General features: G+C 39.9%; 1 protein-coding gene across 2 annotated transcripts in view; it reads right to left on the bottom strand.

Annotated features, from left to right (window-relative positions):
- The window catches only part of COL4A5 (collagen type IV alpha 5 chain), a gene marked incomplete at its 5' end in the record, with an annotated part of 83,613 nt that overhangs the window by 25,915 nt on the left and 43,353 nt on the right, over positions 1-14,345 (bottom strand). For both annotated transcript variants that reach the window (XM_084294014.1, XM_084294015.1), the window contains 17 exons: positions 964-1,077; positions 1,727-1,877; positions 2,142-2,239; positions 2,843-2,947; positions 3,038-3,130; positions 3,780-3,948; positions 4,397-4,588; positions 4,795-4,865; positions 6,042-6,134; positions 7,376-7,459; positions 8,608-8,781; positions 9,621-9,753; positions 10,235-10,276; positions 10,451-10,504; positions 10,605-10,649; positions 12,711-12,767; positions 12,874-12,927. In XM_084294014.1, the coding sequence (XP_084150140.1) occupies positions 964-1,077; positions 1,727-1,877; positions 2,142-2,239; positions 2,843-2,947; positions 3,038-3,130; positions 3,780-3,948; positions 4,397-4,588; positions 4,795-4,865; positions 6,042-6,134; positions 7,376-7,459; positions 8,608-8,781; positions 9,621-9,753; positions 10,235-10,276; positions 10,451-10,504; positions 10,605-10,649; positions 12,711-12,767; positions 12,874-12,927 (1,729 nt within the window). The remainder of the gene's footprint in view (positions 1-963; positions 1,078-1,726; positions 1,878-2,141; positions 2,240-2,842; positions 2,948-3,037; positions 3,131-3,779; positions 3,949-4,396; positions 4,589-4,794; positions 4,866-6,041; positions 6,135-7,375; positions 7,460-8,607; positions 8,782-9,620; positions 9,754-10,234; positions 10,277-10,450; positions 10,505-10,604; positions 10,650-12,710; positions 12,768-12,873; positions 12,928-14,345) is intronic.

Genomic DNA, 14,345 nt, shown 5'->3' with positions numbered 1-14,345 from the left:
CACATTCCTTTCCCAACTGGGAAACTAGTGGAAATAATATACGTAAGTATGATCCACACTCTATGTACTGGAGCAGAAATCAAACTCCATGGGGCCTCTTTACTCCAACACTTGTCTACCTTAAAGAGAAGCACTTTGCTGAGTCTCAGCTTGCAGTGCATAAAGATCTGAGTAAGACCAGCCAGTCTGTGATTCTTGCTCTTAACAACTGACCATAATTTTTTCAACATGCATTGTGAACGATGCCAGCCCCTGTAGCGGCATCCAAACAAATACAAAAAGTGTATGTCACAGACATGCAATATAAACAGTCATACAGGCACGGCAAGAACCAGATGGATTTTGAAATGTTTCAGCAGTAGGCGGGCTTAAGTCCACAGAGAATGTTCTCACTAGTTGACAGCCATGCATTTGCAACATGAGGGGTTGGTGCACAGCAGGATCATTCACTGAGTGCAGGAAACAAGGAACTTCCCTAAATAAGCTTTGAGAATAGAACGATGTGCACAGAGATGCAAGAAGTTCCTATCTTCAATAGTCAGCAGTCATTTTAGATGAAATACAATCTACTTCCCTTCAGAGACAGCACAGACATCTAAGGGCAGCTTTCTTCCTCGTCTGTCCCCTCAAAACCTCTGCACTGACATTGTGCTACTGAACAGTATTTCATAGAGATTTTACTACTACCTGTGCACAACACCTCCTAGAATCTCTGCTGAGGCTCTCCAAGTCTTCTCCAAAGCAGGCTTTTACACCCCTGAGACCTCTCTACATAATGCAAACAGCAGGACTGAATGCAATTTGGTAATAAACATGACACACCAAGTTTTGTCCACTTAACTGGCAAGACAACCACTCCAACAGACAAACTTGCTATTTTTCTTTATCTGTTCAGTGAGACCTTAAGTGTCTGTTTGTGATATGCCAGAAATAACCTGAGGGTACAATTCATGTAAATTTTACCTGGTGGGCCAACAGGACCTGGAGGTCCCGGAGGTCCAGGTGGACCTTGTCCTCCGATGCCAGGGATGCCCGGTGGGCCTGGGAGTCCTGGTGGTCCACTTGGTCCAGGGTCACCTAAAAGAACATGCTTTAGTTAGACAGTGAATTCAGTTCAGAGATGCTTGCTTACAGATGCAGAGTGAAGCCTGCATATGGTACTTGAAATCTTGTCCTTGCATGCAAACAAATATGGATCTGATACAGGAAAATAAAACACTTCAGAGGCTATTTCTGCAAGCCAGAGATTTGTGCTCTCTCTATGGACTGCATGCAGTTTACATTTCTAGGCTACACAGAGACGTGGTTTTGCATCACAATTCCCATTAACTCAACAGATGCTCTCTAGCACACCAGACATAGTCTGCAGTGTAATACAGATAACGATTAACAGTAGGAATTCACACATTGCTAATGCACGGTGCTTCTACTTGAAGAGTATCAAAACAATTAACTATCCTTTTGGAAAAGTTTTACTCCCTGCCCCATAATAATATTTGACACCAGGTGACAGACTTTCAGACACTAACCCACAAACTACTATCTACTCCCTTGCTCTTATTTTATTTTTTCCTTTTGAGAACAGAAGTTTCCTTTTACACAGGGTTCTGTCCTTTGGAAAAATGGACCCTGACGTAATTGTTCTGCTTGTATTTAACTGCCATGTGACTCCCACTTCATCTACAGTTTTAAAAGTTCAACAGAGAACAGAAAGACTCCACCATACCTTTGGGCCCTGGAGTTCCATCAAAACCTGCCCGTCCTGGAAGACCAGGGTTTCCTGGGAAGCCAGGATCACCTTTGGGTCCTTGAACTCCTTTTATGCCTGGTGGTCCTGGAGGTCCAGTTGGTCCTGGAACTCCAAATCCACGATCCCCCTGTTGATTAGAATCAATGCATTTTAAAAAGGGAAGGGTTCTGAGTTTAACCTCTCCCAAAAATGTTAGAGCAGCAAAGAAAAACCGCCCATAGTCTTAAGAGTTAAATTTCATTTTCCTACCCTCATTCAAACTCCAAATAGAGAATGTGACTTCCCCACCAGCAAAAGCTGACAAGTGGTGAAAAATTCCTTACTGACTTCGCACTAATACAAAAACACTTCCAAGAAAATTAAATTTTGTATTAAACAAGCAAGCACAGACCTTCTGGCCTGGGAAACCAGGTGGTCCAGGGGGTCCATCTAGACCAGGTCGGCCTGGAGTTCCTGGAGCTCCGGGGGGGCCTGGTGTTCCTGGGAAACCTACATATGACATGGAGGTTAGGGCAGCGGAGGAGAGGACACTAGAGAACATTAGAACAACTCTTCCAGAAATGTTCAGGTATCATGAAAAGCAATCTGAGAAGTATTTTTTTGTTTGCTCAAGCATACTTGGGGGGTGCCCATTTAGCTGAGAGAGCTTTGAGTATGCAGTGTGTCCCACAAAGGACCTCTGGGACTCTACTTAGAGGAGGGTACTTCCCTTTCTGTGTGCTCTAACAAAAATTACAAACAATTCACATCAGAAACAATACAATTTTGAGAGACCATTTGGAGATCAATTATCAATAATGAGTCAAGTTGAAATGTTCACAATTTCTCCAAGTTTTTCCCATTGGCTTTTGTATCCTGGGATTACTGAAAAACGTAAGCTATCATAAAATGGAGTACAGTCAACAGAGGAATGAGAATTCAGCATATTTTTTTTTCCTGATATTTCTGAAAGTCTAAATATGTATGAATTCAAGACAAACATTTTTAAAAGGATTCTAGAGATATGAATTGACTACAACAATGCAGAGAGGCACAACCCTCAATGTCCCCTCTTTCAGCTGGTACAATACAGCAACATGGCTGCAACCATACCTTTTGGGCCTGGTGGCCCTGGAAGTCCAATGCCAGGAATACCTGGCTCTCCTTTTGCACCTGGGATGCCTGACAACCCTCGCTGACCTGGCTGACCAGGATCCCCTGTAAAAAGAAGAAAATCAACTGAGTTATCAAGAGCCAGCCAGAATAAAAAGCTCCTGGAACTCCATGGTTATCTAGTTGCTGCTTTACCTGGAAGGCCTGGGTCACCATTTCTTCCTGGAGGACCAGGGGGGCCAGGAACTCCTGGTTCTGTAATAGTCTGACCAGGTTCACCTTTCGGACCTGAAGCAGAGAAGAGGAAATATGTATCAGTCAAAGGGAGTTTATTTTCTGTAATTCTCTGAAGAGAAAGAAAAGTTGCTAGCCACATCCCAAGCTTACAGGGAGCTTAAAGACCAGAAAGACTAGGCAATAGGCTATCTGCCCCTAAGCCCCATATAGGCTTAGACATACAGTTTATGTAAGAGAGTTTTCTTGAAAGGTCATTTTTTAGCTTCCTCCAAGGTACCATCACGTGAATAGTATTTTCCATAGCTGACATCAGTACAACTTGATAAGGATCTGTACAGTTGACAACAAAGTAACAAAAGCAAACTCATTCAAAGCAAACCTTTGTTTTCAAAAAGTTGTAGATGCATCATAATTAAGCATAAACCAGGTAGTAGTTACAGTGCATTACCGCTATCGTCAATCAAGATGAACTTCTCTAGATGTCAGAGCAGAAGGGCAAGTCAAATGGCTACAGTAACATATACAAATTCTGCTCAGTTTGCGACTCTGTGGTTCAGTTCAGTAAGGGAGCTTCCAAACACCAGGTCCTGCACTGCCTTTGGGAGAAGCTTGAAAGCATTTTCTTCTGAAAGCTACCCAGAGCCAATGGAAAAAAACTCGATCATACATTTTTTGTTCAAGAGGAAAGAGACTAACTTACCAGGAACTCCAGGAGGCCCTGGGCGACCTGATACACCTTGGATGCCCTTTTCACCAGGTGAGCCTTGTGGACCAAAACCAGGAGGTCCAGGAAGTCCTTTGTCTCCAGGAAGACCTGGTATTCCTGGGTCACCCGGAATTCCCATTTCTCCTTTGAATGCAACACTGCCCTGAAAAAAGGAAGAGCAAGATGAGAAAGAGGAACACATATTTACTAGTGAAGGAACAAAGAACTTCATTAGTTCTGTTTTGAAACTCTTTGCAACTTTTATCCTTCTAACCCTCAAGGCCATTAGCTGTCTGCATCTTATTAACATGGTAGAGGTAAGGTCTACACCTAGCTAATTAATTCCTCACACCATATAGGTGAAATACAGAGAATGGCAGAAGGGACTATCTGACTCTGTCCTAGGGAAGTCTGTTTATTTTTAGTCACTGATGGGTAGCAGGGACTACTCTGTACATTATCACTAGATTAGCATCTACTGAAGAGAATTACTGAGTTAGTCACATTCAGAAAAATATGCATTTATCATCCTCCTATCTGCACTACCCTAAACTCATCCAAGACTTCCCAAAACATTTGTCCCATCAAATACAGCGTAAAATGGAACTCACGGGTTCCCCCTTAGGGCCAGGCAGACCTGGCAGTCCATCTCGTCCAGGAGTACCATCTATGCCAGGAAGACCTGGAGGTCCTGGGAAGCCAGGGTCTCCTTTTTCACCTTTCATTTTTGGAGAAGTCAGGACATCCCCTGGGTCTCCTTTAGGACCAGGTCTTCCAGGAGCACCTGGAGGCCCTGGGAATCCCTGAGAGGAAAAGAAAATACTTAGTTTTCCTTTCAGCTCCTCTCTGAGGTTGGTACAGCATAGTGATTATGCATTCAAGCCAGCTAAGGGACAAAAAAGAAGTATTCATACAAGACAAGTATTTATATCTATTGTATGCAGCTCTACCAAATATATAAGACAAATGGCATGCTGTTTTCCCAACAAAACATGACAGCACCACTTACTGGTGGCCCTACAAGGCCAGTTAATCCTGGAAGCCCCTTTTCACCTTTTGGTCCAGGAAAACCAGGAGAACCTGAGTAGTGCAGAAAAAGATAAAACATAAAACTATAGAACCTGTAAATACCAAACATATTGTTTCTACAAGATAATATCTAAGTTGTTTTAAAACCAGGCAAGGTTTAGCAAGTGTTTCTGGAAAACTTAATTTTATTTTGGCAGAACAAAATTTGGAACTCTAAGTCAAATCAGTAGTGCCCAAGAATGTCCAACTTAGAAAGCTCCATCTCTATCATTTCAGGAATAGCAAGAAATATAAATTAATTTTTCTCTTTCAGTTAAATCTACGTCAAGCCATACACCTTCAGTGGGGAGAATGCTTGTAAGCCTGTCTTTGATCAGATAATTTATTTTTGAAAGACCAGATTTTCAAAACTGAGTGCTTGTTTTACATATGTGCAATCTGTTTCTTTAGAATACTCCCCGGCTGGGCAAGATAGGACATGGACCACCTATATATCAGAGCTGTCAAATGTGCAACTCAATTTGCACACAATACACAATAAATTATTAGTGTCATACTGTCGTGGTTTAACCCAGCCAGCAGCTAAACACCACACAGCCATTCACTCACCCTCCCCCCTCCCTCTCTGGGATGGGGGAGAGAAACGGAAAGTGAAGCCCGTGAGCTGAGATAAAGACAGTTTAATAAGACAGGAAAATAATAATAACAATAATAATAACAATAGTAATAATAATAACAATGATGATAATAGTACTACTACTACTAATGTGTACAAACAAGTGATGCACAATGCAATTGCTCACCACCCGCTGACCAATGCCCAGCCTAACCCCGAGCAGTCCGGCCCCCTCGCCCCGGCTAGCCACCCCTATATATTATTTAGCATGACGTCAGATGGTATGGAATACCCCTCTGGCTAGTTTGGGTCACCTGTCCTGGGTCTGTCCCCTCCCAGCTCTTACTGCACCCCCAGCCTGCCTGTTGGCAGGACAGAGCAAGAAGCTGAGACGTCCTTGGCTTGGTATAAGCACTGCTCTGCAACAATTAAAACATCGGGGTGTTATCAGCACTCTTCTCATCCTAAGCCAAAACACAGCATTCCACCAGCTACTAGGAAGAAAATTAACTCTGTTCTAACTGAAACCAAGACAGTTATACATAGATACTCAAATATGAAGGTATCTTTATAGAATGTATTAAGCAAAATAAGGAAGACCACAGCCTTACCTGGACTACCTGGAGGTCCTGGTGGTCCTCTCTCCCCAGGAGGCCCAGATATTCCAGTTCCTATACAGTTGAAGCACGTGTCTCCTTGATCACCTATGAAGAGTTGCATTGAAAAAGCATACTTGAGCATCTTTGAAAACATTAAAAATTCCAGCACAACAGCAACTGCTTTCTTGCTACTGGCCTGTAGTATCAAGTTCAAAGTGAATTTACGTAATTACATGATGCTTAAATATTAGAAGGCTTCCCCCATGAAGGCCACACTGAAGCTTTTTGGCTGCCAGCAGTCAGAGAACCAACAGTCAGATATGATTAGAATTTACTTAGGATTGTGCAGAATGAAACAAAACAGAACAGAAAATATGCTTTCAATAATCAAGAACGAAACTGTGGATTCTTAGCAGAAGAGTCATCTTCCGAAGTAGGTATTAGATACTTTAAACTACAACTCCAAAACACACGTACCCAAATCCTAAACTTTAAACTCCAAGAGTGCAAAATAAATATTGGGAATATCTTATTGACTTGACAGTAGGCTAAACATATACAATTAAAAACAACAACGACAACAACAACAAAAGCAAACAGAAGGAATGGTTTCAAGAAGTTTAGGAATTTCATTCACATACAGGCATGTCATTCTACGACATTCATCACTGCAGTATCTAAGCACTTCATTAAGGATAATTAATCCTTACAATCTCCAGGAAAAAAAAATACTTCTGTTTGAATAAAGTACAAAATTAAGATGCCCAAAGTCATCTAAGATGTCCATGGTTGAGCTAGGAAAAGATTCTCACTTACCCATATCAGCATCCTCATTGCAAGGTTGTCTTTTTGGGAACAAGGATACACATTAAAGATGTCTTTCTTTGCTTACCAAACAAACAGACAAACTCATTCTAGACTGACTAACTCAAATTATGAATGTTGCATTTATAATTTCAGTGTTGATTTCCATAAAAACCGTCAAACTTATTCATGAAGTATAAAACTTTCTCACATGGAGTTAGCAATTGCTGTTACAAATATATTTAGTTTCTATCTACCTGGAAGGTACTTATAAACCTGAAGCTCCATCTTAATTTAATCATGACCCATACTAGGCTTGCATTCAGATTGGTTAAACCCTCGGTCACTTTGAGATTCCTGTGCTTTTACACTAGAGACTATCCTAAGCTCAAACAAAAAGATTTCTTGCTCAGAACTGTAAAACATCTGCACACAACCCTACTGGAAAGAGACACTATTTACCCTCATTTAATGCAGGCTACATTCTTTAACAAGCTTTAACAATAAGAGAAGAAAAAAAAGCGATAGCCATGACACTGCACCTTTTTGGCCTCGCTCCCCTGTAAAGCCTTGTTGTCCTGGAATTCCTGGAGGACCTGGTGGCCCCTGTTCACATAACCCTTCACCTAAGAAGCAGAAGTTTAATCGTCAGTTTGTGTTAGACTGACAGCAGCACCAAATACATGTATTCAGAAAAAAAAAAAAAAAAAGTACTTAGAGTATTTGTGTGTGTATATTCTAATATAAACACAAGATCACAGACCAAACACTGTTGTAATTCAAACACTGGGCTGTTTACTAAAACCCATCTATGTAATCCAAACTCAAAAGAAAACAAATCAGTGGATATTAAACAACAATCACCAGCTTAGCTTCACAACCTCCTTCCCATAGCCTGTCCGTGTCCACCTCTACACTACATTTAGCTTAGGATCATGAAAACACACATACAAAATGTCATCAGATTGAGGAGAATTAACATGCCAATGCCATCTAGACATTGGATTCCTCTCCAAACCATGTTAGCCTATCTCCACCACAGCCTTCCAGTTCTCAATTCCATCTCCCATTTCCCACTTCCCTTATCCAAGATATGATCTAGAAGCTTTCACCCCAAGTGTTCACTCTTAAGCTAATTTTGTATGGTTTACACACTAGAATAATTATGAAATGAAATTGGAATTCTGTCAAAAGTTACTCCTCTGACTCCTCTGGTACCATAGCCCCTCCAAGCACTGATTAGATGATATCACAAAAGCTAAGTTTATTCAAGAAAGCAAAGTGGTTACCTCCTGCCTTATGTGTAAATTTTAATGTAATTTTCATTAGTTGGATCAAATTGGATTTAACATCAATTGGGAAAAATACTTAATTTTGTACAACTGGACCAAATCTGCCCGGCTCTGGAGAACTGTCATTACTGTGCGAGTTAGCACAAAGGTCCCGCAAGCCTGAAAAGATTTATCCTCCTACAGTCTATCTGAATCTCATTGATCAGTCAAGGCAGGACTACCTGAGGTAGAAAGAAGCGTGATAAAACCAGATTGCAACCCACACTATTGAACTCAAAAATTCTGTAATCATCTTTATGGCCAGAGCTTTCCTACAAATGTCCTGATTTGCAATGGGAGTGGAGGACATATGAATAGTTTGGAATCTTGTGGGCTTCAGCTGCTGATAAACTACATCTCTGGAGGAAGAATTAACAACAAGAAGAACGGACGTCAAAGCTATTCACTCTCTTTTCTTTGCTGTCTATATGATCATCACTCACCAGGAGGAACAGATGGTGCAGGTGGTCCCGGAGGACCTGGAGGTCCTGGAGGTCCCCGTGGTCCATCAAGTCCAGGCTGTCCAGGAATGGAAACACCAGGTAAACCTGGATCTCCCTTCTGTCCTCTCTCACCAGGTAAGCCAGGTGGGCCAGGAGGACCAACAGTACTGACCCCTACGATGGGAAGAACTTAGTTACTTGATAGCTCAAAGGTTTAAATTACCTTTTTTGTGAGGATGACAGTGACAGATGATGAATAGCATGCTGCAGATAAGGCTCTGTCTTTCTGTGTAAGTACACCATGATTTTTTTTTAATGGAATTAAAATCTACATGTTGATGTGCACTTTGACACATGCACATTTTCTATTTTGAGAGATTTTTATTTGAAAAATTGAGCTAAAATTCAACAACTAAGCAAACATTTTATGAAGAAAAAAGGAAAAATAAACAAACCAAAAAGAAACAAAACCACAAAAAGACATATGAAAGGAAGGACTGATGGAAAAAAAAAAACAACAACAAACATTTAAAACATTTACATGCTGTAACATTACAGTTATAATATTCTTCTCTGTGCATATATAAGATAACTCCCATTGTAGACTCAGATCACCTCTTTCTTTGTTACTGGCCAATCTGCAGCAAAGATTAGATTTGATGGCCAGGTACCAGACTTCTGGTACACAGTACTTTCTCTGTGCAATGCAATGGATAATGAGCCTTATGGGTAACTGATACGACACAAATTAACTCTAAGACTGTTAAGCTAGGATGTTCGACAGCATTGAGGATTATCATCCTTTGTTCACCACAGCAGGGGTAATGAATGTTCAAAATTCCTCATATTATCTCCATGAGCAAAGGACATTTAGCTCGAAAATAGAGCTCTATATAGTTTTGCCTTTACTTTCTGCTCAGTCCTTCTGTCAAAAGGAATGTGAAAAGACCATGAAGCTAAATATCCATTCATACATTTGAATATACAACTTATTTTAATGCTTACAGTCCTACCTGGAGAACCCGGCAAGCCAGGTGGGCCTGGCCTACCAGAGAATCCACGCTCCCCTTTGGCTCCTGGGAGTCCTGGCAATCCTTTGCTACCTTTTGGTCCCACTGTTGCATCAATGCCTGGTCTTGAAATGACCTGTAAATGTTTCATGTTCATGTGAAACGGTTTGTTAATTACTAAGCCAAGAAAAGTCACTGAAAAGATAAAGAGATGTAAGGGAGGAAAAGTTCAGTGTACTTTGAACCTTATACTAACGACAAGACACTTTTCCCACTCCACTGAATTACCTAATAAAATTACAGCAAAAAGTACTTCCAATAGAAAGTACCTTTATTGCCAGGACAATATGGTTAGAAAAGACTTCAGTGGAGCTGCCTCAATTTCTGCTGGTTTGAGGTAATAGTCTACCCTTGGTTTTGTAGCCTTGCAAATCCTAGAGCACAGGATCTATCTCAAAAGAAGGATATAATTATTTCTATTAGTGAGCATATGAAAACTTTGCTGGTGCTGTTAGTTTTTGTTTGTACCTGGAGATGTGACTCACTGTCACCCCAGAATTATGATGAGACACGCTGTCAACCAAATGCAGAGGAAAAAGAATGGAACAGGAACTTACACTTCCAGGGGGACCGGGAGGACCAGTGTCACCTTTTTCACCCTACAAATGAAATTAAGAGCATTTTTTATATTGCACGTTAGAATACAAGATAATTATAGCAAATATTCTTCAATACTCTAGCACCACAGGCAATGCAATTACTACTCAGCCAGAACTAAACTAAATGATGGCAGGTTTACAAGCTACTATAGCAATAATGACAACTCAGCATACCTTTTCACCATCTCTTCCTGGAGCACCATTAACTCCAGGCCCACCAGGTAAACCCTTCAAGAAAGGAGAGAGACAATCACAATCAGATCTTCTCAATATCAGAAAAAAAGCTTGTAAGTAGTCTGCTGAGATCAGAAATGTATGAGGTACTTACATCCCTACCAGGCTGACCAGGTTCTCCATCTTTGCCAGGCTTTCCCTTCAAAGACATAAATATGCATTGAAATAAACTGCTTCAAAAGTGAAGATTTTTTGTGGAAATAAAGTTACTTCCCATTTTTAAAGAAACTGAACTTTCTCTAGAATGCAGTTCTTATGACACATACCTCAAAGATACTAACCAAGTAGAATCAACTGAGCTACTGAAGTGAGGTTTTCTTTTTGAAAAACAGGGCACAAAAACATGACAAGTCTCAAAGAAACATTTTGTGAATGCAGCATGAAATGATCTTCAATTAACTAATTCCTTGCATTTAATAATTCCCTTTATTTTAACATTAGAGAAGTCCTTTACTTGGAAAACAGAACACAGTATGTAATTAGGAAATTAGCATACTGTGGCCAGTGAAACTAAAACCAAACACATCTGTGTTTGAATTTCAACTATCCCTTAAAGTAAATGCAATTTTCTGAAGAACAGTATCAATAAAAATTTAAAGTCCTATTCTGCTCAAAGAAGCAAATTCTAAAAACATTTTTGCTGAACAGATTTGTCATTGCTACAATGAAAGTAGTGCAAGCTGCATTTTATTCCAGACCATCCGCTGGGTGAGCCTGCTGTTAGCATTACAAAAGCAGTAAGAACCGCGGACACCTGGTGGAATTACACTAGGGATTGAGTTTCACCACAGTGACATGATTAACTCTCAATCAAGGAGAAATTGATAGTAAGACCAGAAGATCTAGTGTACTATAATGTGATCTCCGAAGTCTTTAATATCAGTGATTATTTCTGATTCTCAAAAATAAACAAATTTAAATGTGTCTGAGCCATAAAACATAATATGAAGCTCTAAAATCCAGTTTTAGAGTCACTTAACAGCAAAACTGCATGTTAAATATGCAACATTCAAAGTAATAAAAAAGAAAAATGTTGGTAAAACTTCCAGAAAAAAGCATCTGACATATCCGTTTGGGATTTTTATCCTTTCCCATCTTTGCAAATTTATGTGGTTCCCAATTACTTTTGCAGAGAGAAGCAACTTGGAAAATACAATTCAAAATATAATGTGAATTTTGGCTTTGTAAATCTGCCTGATTTCTTATGTATACATGAGAAGGCAAATCAAAGCCTACCCAGAAATCTCAGTAATTAACAAGAATTTTATCTAGAACACTGGAGATTTTTCTTCCATATTCTTTATTTCCTATGGAAATTGGAAAACTTAACTCCAATATGTTTCTAAGCAGTGTTTATATATTGTCCAATTAACCAGAGTAAGACCTGTGTCCTGGTTTTCAAAGAAGCCCATTATGTTGACATCAATATAGGTTCAGGAGCTATAAAAGTGAGAACACAGAATGCTTTGAACTGGTAGCAGCTTTTATTTTCTTTGCCAGTCCAAACCATGATATTTTCATTTTATTTTTTAACACCCCTGTTGTCTTCCTCAGCTTTTCTGAGCTGTGATATTCAAGTAAATTTAAATTTCAGGATGGATTGAGTCTAGACAGGAACAAAGTGATTCATGCTGTCCCCGGATGCAGCTATCCTGACTCGTCCCCTCCCCAGTTAGTATATAAACAGAAGTAGTCACTTGAGAAGTGACAAATGGACTTTTGGTCTTTATGCGATGTTCAAAGACTTGTTTTTGTGACTCACCTCACAAGCAAACCCACTGAGAATGAGTTTACATAGACCAGCTTAGAAATACAGCAATCTCATGCTGCTTGGGCAACCCAGTAAATAGCAAACTGAATGAAGAACCTCTCTAAAAGGAAACAGAAAACTGCTGCTTCAGCCAAGGAATCCGACAACTTTGAAGCAGGTTTCCACATGTAACCAGATAACAGAATTCAAATTAGTTTTCTGTCCCCCCAGACTAAGATCTACATATATATAATTCTATCATGAAGCCCTGAGAGATCCATAGCTAGAAGCATTACACCATTAACCATATATTATGTTGCCAGGTTATGGAAAAAAAGAAAGAAGTTTCTTACCCAGAGGCTGAAGGCCTCACCTGATTTCAACATTTGTTTAATTCTCAAAGATAACATTGATTGGAAAGATAAACGTTAGGTTAAATAGACTACTTACTCTTTTGCCTGGTTCTCCTTGCTCACCTTTTTCACCTTTTACGCCACCGGGAAGACCCTGGACACACAAACATCATCTTAAACTGAGCCCATAAGCCTAAACAGAATGAATTTACAGCTCTGATACAGATGAAACAAAAAAGAACTAGAAGAGAACTACTCACAGGAGGGCCTTGTGGCCCAGGAAGTCCTGGTGGGCCTGGATCACCTGGAATACCCTGTCAAGCATGAGAAGAGTAAAAGAGGATTAAGCCTCCACCACTCCCTAGTATCTCAGTTGATACATATATACACACATATGCATATATATATTCACACACATTTTAAAATAGAATCTTTTTTTTTTTTTTGCTGTCATTTAGATTTCCAAGTACTATGAACAGTAAGGGATCACATCAGTTCTTTATTTGCAGATCGTCAAGTGCAACTGTAAAGTTTATTAGCTGCTCATCCTGTTTGTTTAGATGATTCACTCCACTAGGACACAAATGCCTCCTGCGTGCACTGCAGCAGCTGGTTTGGTGGTCTGCAGCTGCTATACAATAATAAAAAGAAGGAAGAAAGAAAGGAAGGACAGATAGAACAAATGCCAGATCCTGCTGAAATCACAGGAGCAACAGTCATTAGATTACTGGCAGTTGCTGAAGTTGTGAGGCCATTAGGAGCATGCTTGTCAGAAAAGCATCAAAATCACTGTGAAAAAGTTAGGGTTTCCATTTTGTCTTGTTACACCTACAAACAAGATAATAAAATCTCTTCAGCATTAACCTAAACAAAAAAGTTACAAAAGTGAATGTGGCTGTTGAATCCACAAAAGCTTTTTGTGCAGTCTTTTCCCTTCCACAACTCCCAGACTTATACAAGCCCACCCTTACACTCGAGTTTTCAGTCATCAGAGGTCATATGTGGAGATACACATCAGAACCTTGTGTGCACTTCACAGAAACCTGAACGTAATGTTGATTTTTTTTGCTCATTTTGTACTACCAAGTATAACTTTTGTTGCAATATAAATAAGTCTTTAAACCTTGAAATCATTGTCAATGATGGTAAAGACAATGTGCTCAGACTGTCTTACTGCTTTATAAGGAAATGTAGCTAGAATGCTTTGATTTTGTACTTTTAGGTAACTTCATTTCAGCAGAATTAATCCTTCAGAGATCCCTGATGACACAGATGCATAGTCTGACCCTAATAAAATCAGCTGCATTTTTGTTTCAACTATAGGGTAGTCAAAACGTCACCTCTTGTTCCACTAGAACTATACAGACACGCAATGCTCTTTACCTTCTCTCCTATCATTCAGTAACAAAAAAAGAGCCAAAACCAGGGATAGAGACCTTTCTAGGATGACTGCACATTGCAAATGTGTATCAGTGGAAAGCTCTAGGGAATGCCTTAGTGGTGCTTAATGTTCTTCTGAAAGGCAGGGTAACAAATGGTTTTGATAAAGACGAAGGACAGCACAACAGCCCTACACCCCACCAACATAAAGTATTGCTGCCCACAAAAAGCCTTCTTCTCTCAGACACATTTCTCAAGATGAAAAGGTAGAAAGCAAGAAATTGACCCAAAAACAGATGGAGGAAACTAATAGTTTAAAGGTATGTAGGAGCTCATTTACCACAGTGACATT

Source organism: Netta rufina (genome assembly GCF_964035555.1).
Source record: "Netta rufina genome assembly, chromosome: 12".
Lineage (NCBI taxonomy): Eukaryota > Metazoa > Chordata > Aves > Anseriformes > Anatidae > Netta > Netta rufina.
The sequence above is the reverse complement of the archived record's forward strand: the minus strand, read 5'-3'. Positions and strand labels throughout refer to the sequence as shown.